This window comes from Mytilus californianus, unplaced genomic scaffold (assembly GCF_021869535.1).
Source record: "Mytilus californianus isolate M0D057914Y unplaced genomic scaffold, xbMytCali1.0.p SCAF_7, whole genome shotgun sequence".
NCBI lineage: Eukaryota > Metazoa > Mollusca > Bivalvia > Mytilida > Mytilidae > Mytilus > Mytilus californianus.
Genome location: NW_026262723.1, coordinates 79,214,854 through 79,226,265, shown reverse-complemented (window position 1 = coordinate 79,226,265; position 11,412 = coordinate 79,214,854). Strand labels below are relative to the sequence as shown.

At 30.1% G+C, this 11,412-nt stretch overlaps 1 protein-coding gene across 1 annotated transcript; it reads left to right on the top strand.

The window, feature by feature from the left end:
• The first annotated feature begins 241 nt into the window (after positions 1-241).
• On the top strand, positions 242-11,157 carry LOC127709533 (PR domain zinc finger protein 8-like). Its single transcript, XM_052215137.1, has 4 exons — positions 242-297; positions 5,029-5,178; positions 7,446-7,674; positions 9,167-11,157. The coding sequence occupies exons 2-4, from the start codon at positions 5,041-5,043 to the stop codon at positions 10,144-10,146; spliced, it is 1,347 nt and encodes a 448-aa protein (XP_052071097.1). The 5' UTR covers positions 242-297; positions 5,029-5,040; the 3' UTR covers positions 10,147-11,157.
• Positions 11,158-11,412: the final 255 nt, after the last annotated feature.

The following is an 11,412-nucleotide window of genomic DNA, read 5'->3' as shown; positions in this document are numbered from 1 at the left end:
TACCTGTGCACAATAGTCGTAGGTAAAGTTAAGGCTATTGCAAAACATAAAATTGTAATACTTGAATGTTGTTGTCTCTTTATTGGTCTGTAAAAAATCAATAGAGGTGTATAAATAATTCCAGTGAATAGCTGAAGAAAAGGAAAACAGTCATTATGATTATGACCAATTACAATGCGCATGTGTAAAGGATGCACTAACCATACAAAAGATGTTTCCTTTTAAGCCTATGACATATTCACTATGTTTAGACCGTATGTAACAGATTAAGAGTCAATCTCCAAATCTTTTGCAAAGGTAAGTCAATTCATAGTATTATAGTAAGGCAGGTATAGTTTTTCGAGTTTAATACCGGTTTTGTCGAATTCAATACTGAAGATTCAACAACTTAACTTACTTTGAAAGTTTTAGACGTTTTAACATTACCATGAACTTATTATTTTGGGATAAATGGAAAGCATTTACGATATGAATTGTCCATATGATTTATTTTAACAAATCAATGAACTACCAAAACGTTAAAAGTATGTTTCATAAAAAAAGTAAGACCTTTTTGATATTCCGAAAGATCTTTTTATGCATTTTATATCAATGCATAATGTTATGCCTTCAAAAATGTTCTAGACATTCGAGAAAAATTTTCTTACTAGGCTCTAGTATTTTTCTCGTTTAGATATACTTTTGACGAACACTTTACGAAATGTTTATGCACAATAACAGGCATCTGAAAATACGAGTATACTTAACAGTACATTTATTATATTTTGTTGTATCATTGTATCTTTTTTTTTAAAAGAAGTTCTAGTTTAAACAATATTTTATTTTTCAAAAGTTCACAAATAACAAATATACAACAGAAACATAGGGATTCTGAAACCAGACAAACTTATATAAATCCGTATTTATTTATGAAGTGTTATATTGAGTCTTGTGCGATTTTTATTTTCTGACTTGGCGATATGTTTCAACTTGTGTTATAACTCAACTACCATCACATCATTCAGTTTAAAGTATATATTGTACACAGATAAAGATTTAAACAGGATTAAAGCTAAATTCTAAGAAGAAGAGTCCTTTTATAATTAGAAATTGGAAGAAGTATTCAATGTTGTGTGAAAATAATTAGTTTTATATATCTGAATACAGCAAAGGTCGGAATGTTAAAATAACAAACTATGCATCAAATTTATTAGGCAGGTTATAACAAAGAAGTACCGTTTATATATGAAGTTCTTGACATGTATAAACTGCATATATAGATAAAATTACTATGTATAACAATCCGTAAAAAATAAATAAAAGATAATAACCACGGAGTACAGAGTCAAGAACGTAAAGATGTACAAGAAGCAGCATATTGGAGATTTACATGGACGTATTTATATATCAGACCTAATACTCATGCACTAGGGTTAAAGATACCCATGGAATCGACTAATCGACTTAGAAATTTAAACGTTTTAGAATAATGTTATACGAGGGGTATCCAAACGTTGTAGAAGTTGTTTAGACATTTTTATAAAAGATATTTTTCGTTGACCAATAACTTATTTTGTCCTGAAAATTAATCTTACAAATATGTTGTGCAAAGTTTAACTTCTTATCATACATACTTATTGCATATGTTAAGAACGTTTTACTGTAAGTAACTTTTATATGTTATTCCTTGATATTTATTACAAAACATTCTAGCAAATTCCACAGTATTAAAACTGAAGATACCTGATATCTGTTTTACAATTTTTTAAAGTAAAACAATACATCAATAAGAAAGTCCAAAATTGATATTTATTTACGTCGTCATACTATGTTAAGTTACCACATTATATAATTTTAAAATGAAGCATTATTTTCCATAGGATGCCATTAGCATGTAGGATGGTAAACAATAACGATAAGACAACTGATATGCAGATATTTTTATATTTTGTATAGTAAAATTCGTCTTTTTCTAAGTCAACTTGTATTATGCATTTGCACATAAGATATGCGTACTAGTAAGTACCTATACAATTTCAATAGTAAAATTATTCACAACCTCAATTCTGGGGTGGTGTTTTCGAAGCTATCTTAAGATTAGGACGTGTCCTAAGACCATCTTATGACAAGTCTTTGTCCTAAGTCGTGTTCTCGAAGCTCTCTTAACTTAGGATATATCACTTTTTTCGTCCTAACTTTGGGACACCTAATTAGGTGTCTTAAGATCATCATATCTTCATCCTAACTTTGTGCATGCTTTTTTCTCAATTTTTTACGTGAAGATGAACATGAAATGAAACGCACCATCGGTTATTAACTCGTTTAAAGAATTTGTGCATGATTTTAAACTTTGAACTTCGTGTTTTACGATACGATGACACTACGAATTCAATATTTTCATTTCAAAACAAATTGTTTTCCAGTTTAAATCACAATCCTTTTTGATGTTATTTTATAATTACATTTGAAATCATGCATTTAATTAAATACATGTAATTTTAAAATTTCGTAAACAATTTTATTAATTGGTTTCGTCTTTAATAAATGTTTTATCAAACAATTACTTTAACTATTTAAAATTTCGCACATAGGATATGTTTAGGACGTCCTAACATAAGATGCGTCTGAGATAGCTTCGAGACACAACTTAAGAGTGTCCTAAGATGATCCTAAGTCCATCCTAAAATTGGTCTTATCTATGACTTAGGACGAATCTCAGGATACTTTCGAGAACACCACCCCTGATCCTTAACCGTTTATACTACCCTAAAGTGTGTTTGAATTTGGAAAGATGAACGTACTTTAGTTATCCCTAATATTATAGTTCTTGTATACAAAATTTAAGATAGGTTCAGTTTTTTTCCAATCCCTACCCCAAAAGTGTCCACTAGAGTCACTATGAAAATATAATTTAGAATAGATTGAAATCATATTATAGAAAAGTAAGCCTCGACTCTTTGGTCAAATCCAATTATTCCTTTTTTAATTAGAAACTTCTCTTTCGAAACAAATTGGATAACATCCGTCTTTTTAGCAGACCTTTTCTGTCACAATGATGATTCCTGTTTGATTAAGAATACATTTGTATTTTCATCCCAATCAATCCGAATTTTTAAATGTCACATTATCCAAGCAAAATTGCTATAGAAATCGTTGGATTTCATTTCTGAAATAACAGGTTTTAATCATGTTAGTCTGAACGGCGAGGCTATCTTTAATGTACAAGTTATCAAATAACCTGACTAACTATGTTTATAACAGGTTTGACTACAAGGTTGCCCAAAACTTTTATACAAGTTCACATTCATAGAAAGTTCGTTTGAAAACTAAAAATATCACAATAAGCTTTCAAAGGTTTATCGGAAATCTGACCTGTTTGATTGTTTTATATGTGTAATGTTTCACACTGTGAAAATTTGTTACCGTATATGAACAAAATAAATCTTAATGTTTACAGTTAATATTAAGGGCACCTCTTTTTTGTAGTAAGACATAAGGTCTGCTTTCTGTTTAATCCTCGACGATCAAGCTATAACTATAATTTGACACAGCTATTTGGAAAAAGAATCTCTTTCATTCTCTTCTATCATAACTGTCAATATGCAAATTCTTTAATACGCTTTAAACCCTCGTTTATTTCTATTTTACAGTTTTTCATTGAAGGCTTTCACAATAAACTCTACGTTGAACATCTCCATGTTATTAAATTCTTTGTACAACAAAATGAATTGCCTTAGAAAATATGCTTCAGACACTTTACACTCCATCCGATAAAACTAGGTAAAATCAAGTTAAAACTTTATCGAAAAAGAATAAATCATGTGAGATGCATTCTAAAATAATTATAAATGAAAAATCGAATGACTGTTTTGTATGAAAACTAAGTCTACTTTGAATAAGTTGTTTTGTTTTTCTGTCCTTTTTCTTTCTTTTCTAAACTAATCTTTTTCTAAAACGTTTTGACTTTATTTTGAGTAAATCAATTTGTAGATGTTATTTTTTCAGTATGAAAAATACGAGAAGAATTAATTAAACCAATTAACATAAAAAACATTTGGCATTATGAGATTATTCGAGTCATGAGAACATACTTGTTCATGTTCATAATGTATTTTTGTACTAATAAGGAAATGTATTTTTTGCATAACGAGTGAAATATCGATATTTTTTATTCAATTTTTGTCGTAAAATGTAGTTTTTTTATAACCTTCTATTTCTTTAATGAAACATATGAAGCCAATGAATTTTTACTCAATGTATTCTAAGAAATTTCAAAGACACGTTCTAAATCCTAATTTGAAATAAATCGCTGCTCTGTTATACTGTTCACTTGAAAGTGCATTGACAATCGCACCAGAATCCTACTTCAACACAGCAGCATATGGTTTGACTATCTGAGTGTTTGGATGCCGTAAAATCATATTAATTTCTCATCGTTTAAGGCAGTTATTGAATCCCAGTTAATCTCTCGTGAATAAAACAATATTCAGTAAAAACATTGACCACCTGATCCTAAATAACTCGTTTGATATCATTTTATTCAGTGACAATGATTACAGTCAGATTCAATCCTATCGGCCAATTTAAATGAACATAGCGCTTTTTTATTACCGAAATTATTGTTCACGGCAAAATGATTAAATATGTTTATTACAATTTAAATCTTTTTTTTTTCAATTGCGTTTTGTTACAAAATCTGTTTATTATCAAACGAAAACAGAAAAACAAAGCGTAAAGACTGTTGTAATTAAAAAATATCTCCCGAAATCATTGGACTTGGGGGAATGACTTATTGATCATTTATTTTAGACTGGAGAAATTTCCGAAATAATTGAACTTGTGGGAATAACTTTTATTTATAATTAATTAAAGACAGAAGAAATGAAATATCGAAATAAATGAATTTTAAAATCTGGTTTTTATAATCTTTTCGGTGTTAGGTTTATTTACTCTGTTGTGATAATCATTGAATCACACAGCTTTTATTGTTATTTCATTTACCATGCCTTTCATAAAAAAATGTGAAGTTTATTTATATTTTTGTTACAGACAAAATTCCAAATGGGTGTGATAACAGTGGTAGATATTGATTATGGACATATTTTTGGTCCGTTTCCTATATCAAGCACGGCTATGGATCCAACGTATGCTATTGGAATGCTGACGCAAGACACACAACACCAGGGACCAATGTTAGAGGTATCTTTACCTTAAATTCTGTCAGCCGCAAATATTTCAGGTTTATATTGAATTTTGAATGTCACTGTGCATATATATTTTGCTTAACTTCAACAAGTCCGTGACGGTGACTGCATGTAGACATCAGCAACGGTACATTTAGGGTTTTGGGGATTTGAATTGGTATCTCAATTAATATGGTGGACGTGGGAGCGGGGCTATGCATATGCAAATATTGTCCTTTTTCAAAGTTTACTGATTCATATTCTACATTATTTGTTGAGACCTAGCAGTAAACAATAAACAAGATTCCGGGGTTATCTGGGGTTCGTGTTGCTCAGTCTTTGGTATTGTTGTTTGTTTGTTTGTTTATCTGTCTGTCTGTTTGGTTTTTTTTCTTTTTTAGCCATGGCGTTGTCAGTTTTATTTTCGACTTAAGAGTGTGAATGTAAATTTGGTATCCTTTGCATCTCTTATCTGAGTTTTATAAATAATATTTAACATATATCACTGTTAAGAAAAAAGAAATTTAAGTTACATATAGAGAGTAGCAAACACGGAAACGTGGGTTATAATAACATTAACGGTACCAATTTTGTTTCACCAGATACGCATTTCGACAATTGATTTCTCTTCAGGGATGCTCGAGGCCAAAACATTTTGAAAGTCCAAAATCTAATACATGTACATTATGTTGAAGAGCGAATACATACCGTATATATGTCGGGTTTTGTTTTTTTCCTTCGGTGTTTGTTCACGGTTTGGCGTTTTAGATAGGTCAGTTAAATCTTATCTGATAATCATTGTTCTCGTCTCATGAATTGGGCAATGCATTTAAAAGAAAAGTTAACTGTTCGCCTCTAGTAAATTTCGCAATAAAAGGTCTTCTGCGAAAATGTCAAATGTTACTGAATGAAAGTTTATGTTCATTGTGAAACGTATTATTACTGTTTGAAATAGATTACAAAAATTTCAACTAATTCAAAATTAACAATTTGTGGCAATGCAAACAAATAAAATAAACTTTTTAAAAATATTTTTATCTATTTTTTTCTGATGTTTCATTAATAAACATTTTAAGCTATTTCGAGATTCTTTCTCTTTTTAGCTGCATCGGTTTTAAAAGGATTCTTTATATGAAAATGCTGCAGTTGATAAGCATATAAAATATAACAAAAATACATTGGCTGTGTAATTAGAAATTAATATAACAGAAATACATGGCTGTGTAATCAGAAACTAAGTTGCCTCAAAGGAAGTATCAGACTGAGTGATAAATAAACTCCCAGGACATACTGAAAGTATGGGTACTCATCAGCCGATGCAGAGTGTCATGACTTAAAATTAAGCTTCCAATTATGAAATGGATTTAGTTTCTGCCAAATATAAGAGTTAGTTAACGTTACTATTTCATAAACATTTAATTACAAGGTCAGGCAAATGGACTAATTTTAATATAATAAATAAATCCAATATCCTCACCAACTATATGACACTTAAATGATAAAAAATTATCGTTAGTCTTTTTTTTATTTTTCCAAAACGCATGGTTCTAACTTCATCTTGAAAAGTTTACCTTGGATTGTGTCGTCCAAAGATTTTGTTCAGAACATTCCTATTGTAGATTTATCCAGACCTCAGCAAATTTTAAATATTTGACTTTGATTAACTACCATTTACTCAATACTACTGCTTGTGCTCTGATATAATCAGCATAGTTTCCTGGGCTTCACGACAGGTCATATTGTATTACTTACATTGTGTTTAAATAATTTGTTAACAAATTTATATCGTTCAAATATCAAATATAAGATTCCAAATCCCTTAAGAACAGTTGATGTGCGATTTTAAATATTCTATTAAGGTTCGTATGGTCTATATCCTTTTTCCAAGTGTCTTAAAATACACTTTGTAAATATTTTGGTCTAAGGATTTATTGATTTAGTGGTGAAGGTTAACTATGAGAACCGCTTGCTTAATACGCAACATCAAATACAAGTACAAGTTGTCTCTGTATAAACAGTTGTCTTCCTCAAAACAGTAAGCAGTATGTTGTAAGTTCTGAGTATTCTTTACAATATCTCAAGTTTTACCGTCGTTCGTTGGTCATAAGTCATTCATCATTCAGACAGAATGCATCTGTCAATAGTGACATTAAATTTCCAATCCGACCGCTTCAGCCATTAAAGATGGCGTCGTCTCCGCCCTTTAGAAATTAAAATCTCAATGTCATCTATCTAATAGCCATTTAAATAGTTTAAATGATTGTCAACATTTGTCGTTTACAGATTGACCCTTCAATAAATAATGGGTTGGCACGTGGAATGGAATGGCTGGCTTACATCAACCCAGCCAGAAATGAAGATGAACAAAATATGGAGGCGTACGTGAAGAATAAAGAAGTGTTTTATAGGGCGTTACGTATAATAAAATCGAGAGAAGAACTCTTAGTGTGGTACAGTAAAGACTTCTGTCAGTTGATTGATGTACCAGAAGTTAAAAGAATACCACTTGCAGGTAATATACTTAAATATAACCTGTCATATGAATGAATACTTTTAGAGCAACCAGCTATAAATTTTGTTTTAGTTTTCAATATTAGTCATGATTTTAAAGTTAAACAGATATATCTAAAGCACGTGTTAGTTTTATTAAGAATAAGAATTTTATTAGTTTAATATCCAAACAATAGGATTGTTACTAAAGAAAAAAAAACGCGTAAATAACAAAACGATAGACAGAAAACAATACAAACATGTAGCATTGAACAAATAAAAAGTGTTAATATTTATTACAATACTATTTTTGACAACATGCCTCCTCTATAAAGTTATCTTTTCAAATATCTTGATTATATATTATATTATAATATTAGTCATGAATCATACGCAGTTAAAATATTGACATTATAGTTGTTTCTCTCATTATATATTTCACTTATACTGTTAACAATGATAATTAATATATCACATTCTTCACAAGAAAATATAAAATCAAATTTAGTTTCATTACTCATTGAATTAAAACAGGGGACAAAATTAGAAATTTCATTAAACATTTTGATCCTAGGTTTATAAAGCTCTGTGCATGTTATGATAAAATGGAATTCATCTTCCACCTCTTTATGGCATAAGGGACATATTCTATTTTCTAAGGCTGTTTTATTGTATCGACCACGTTCAATAGCTAGCATTCTATTATTTATTCTTATTTTTGCATATTTTTGTGTAACATTTTTATCTAAATTCAATAAAAGGTACAAGTTTAAGTTCACACTTTACTTTAAATTTTCTGTAGGTTCTTTGTAATGAAGTTAAGAACAAAGTATACGGAAACCAGAAAAAGAAGAAAACTAAAAAATCGAAGCCTTGTAGTGTTTCGCTATGCCTGAAGCTAATTTACCTCTTATTTAGGAAATCATGTTTTTAATATTTATCATGGAAATCTGTAAATACGGGAAAACTCAGAATATATTATAACTTGAAACAAACACTCCAGCACATATATCTATAACATTTCAGTCTGCATGTCGCGTTTTTCTGTACACCCATGTCAAACACTTATAGTTTTGAAACAAAAGAATGTACATGTCAACTGCTAGCCATACGACAGTAAAAAGACAGCGTAAAATAAAGTTACGACATTAAATAGAACATACGAAATGGGTCCCTTTAAAACATTTGATTTTTTTTTTGCTGTCATAACACAGGTTGTCTTTGTCACTCGCGGCTTGTCTGAATGAACGCTATATTTTGGTAATGAAAACACATGCCCTGTTAAAACGGCAGAAATTGAAAATGATTATACCAACCAGTGATTTTTTTCTTTCGGAGTTTGAAATATAAAACATCACAATTAGTTTATTGCGTTTGGTACAGAAAACCAACCAAAAATATCATTCAACTACTAAATATGTTTTAGTGTTTGAGTATAGTTTAATTAAAAATATTATAATTGATAGATTAACATATTATTTTAAAAAAAATACCCTATTATTTCTTATTTGTAGAAAATGAAAAATATATTTGTTCAAGATGTGGAGAAACATTCGAATATATATTCTCACTTAAAGCACACATGAAGTTTAAATGTGAAGTTGGATCACATAAAATGCGGTTAAATAAGCAAAGTTTATCTGTGTCAACTGAATTGGAGAGTAACCATTGTCGGAAAAGAAGTTTAGAACATTCAGAGGACATCGCAAATAAAAAGTTTCTGAAAGAAAATGTCCATGGTATTGATAAAATAATGTTATCGAAAGACTATAGAGATGTAAATTCTAATGTACCAAATCATGCTCACGAAAAGTCCGATCTCTGCTCGAGTGCGTTTAGAAAAGTTGAAAAAGAAGCCATTTCTAGTCCAAAAGATGAAAATAAAGTTGATGTTTCTCAGAAAGACAAAACAAACATGAAATATGAAAATGACCGACTCTGTGTTCCTCCATATGTGTCTCTACCAGTATCAACTAAGGAGTGTTTTGTTCCTCCAGATATGTTATCCACACTCATGATACCACGTGGTATGATGAACGCTAGCATTAACACAGACATACATAATAAAGTGATGGACACTTATGGTATAGGAATGGCATATCCATTTTCTGTGCAAAATTCAATTATGGGAAACATGGAAAGTTTATCGCCGAATTCTAGAAAACAGTATTTAATGAATATGAATAGTAGTTTGACTGCTTCAATACCATTTTCCAAAAGTGCAAATCCTATGGTTGAGAAGATTCTCCAAACAAGTAATATGGCAATGTTGCATAAACCACTGCCCGCTTTGACACAATCTACAAACTGGTGCGCAAAGTGTAATACGTCATTCCGAATGACCAGTGACCTAGTTTATCACATGCGGTCCCATCATTCAAAAGAAAGTCCAACCGTTATTAAAAAAAGAGACGATAAACTTAAATGTAATATTTGTCAAGAAACATTTAAGGAACGCCATCATTTGACTCGTCATATGACATCACATCAATAAATTTTATAACTACTGCCTACCTGTACTATTTTAAGCGGCTCGACATATAGTCTCCGTTTTTGTATGTCGATCTGCTCGAAACTTATGGTTTCAGAATAGCGTACTTCAATATAGGCAACACAAGGGCAAACAACACAAATATTGGCAACACAAGGGCGTACAACACCAATATTGGCAACACAAGTGCAAACAACACCAATATTGGCAACACAATGGCAAACAGCACCACCTGCAGGATAAATAGGTGGAAGAAACAATAGTTTACAAAACACCATACAAAAAACAATAATGGCATTCCGATCCACGCCAATAAATTGGAGTTAAAGCAAGGGTTCCACAAGGTAATAAGGTTTGAATTACTTCATGGATATCTTTAGAAATGGTCATAAGTCATATTAAATTTTCAACAAATTTTATGGTTTTCAGAAAATAGTTTTAGCTCTCTGACAGAACGTGTTCATTTAATAAAATGATCGTAAACCATTAAACTTGGTTAAGTATAATTTTCAACATGGTTGATCCAACTATTCAGATGTTAATATTAGACCTTGAAAAATTAAATCATAAAAAGCAAAACAGATTTTATACTGTCGACTTTTTTAATTATCCTATCGACGCACTCGGTCTTGATGCCTTATTTCATGCGATTCTCTCAGTTTTTGTTTGTTACTTTGATTTGTATTTTCTTATTCGATTTATGAGATTTTAACATCAGTAAACTTCAGTTGCCTAAATATAGATTGTTTGAAATAGTACTTACATTTTAAATTAGTGATGATTTGGTTTCAGTTTTCGAGATGTTCCCATGAAGAAGTTCCATGCTATTGTCTAACAAGTCCTGTTTATAATCTAAATATGATTTGTTTTACTGTTCAAGAGTTATGCCTATTAATCTAATATACAAGTACTGTTGGGTATTGGTTCTAACGTCTTATATATAAATACGTTAGTAGTTAGTGATATATAAATAAAAGGAGATAATACGAATATTTCATCTGCCACTTATATAATTTTAACAGTCATTTTTTTTTTTAATAAAACATGTTTGTTTTCATTTATGTGTATCTATTATTTTGAACAAGGCATCCAAATGAAGATGCATTTATAAAGGTCACAATTTTAGATATGATGGTTATTTATATATTCGTTACTACATTTTTCTTCTTTCAATTTTACACATTGAAAAATTAAGAATCATGAGGTTCTTTGAAAAAAATATTGCATAAACATCTAAGAGGTGACATATGTATTTTTACTTTCAGATGA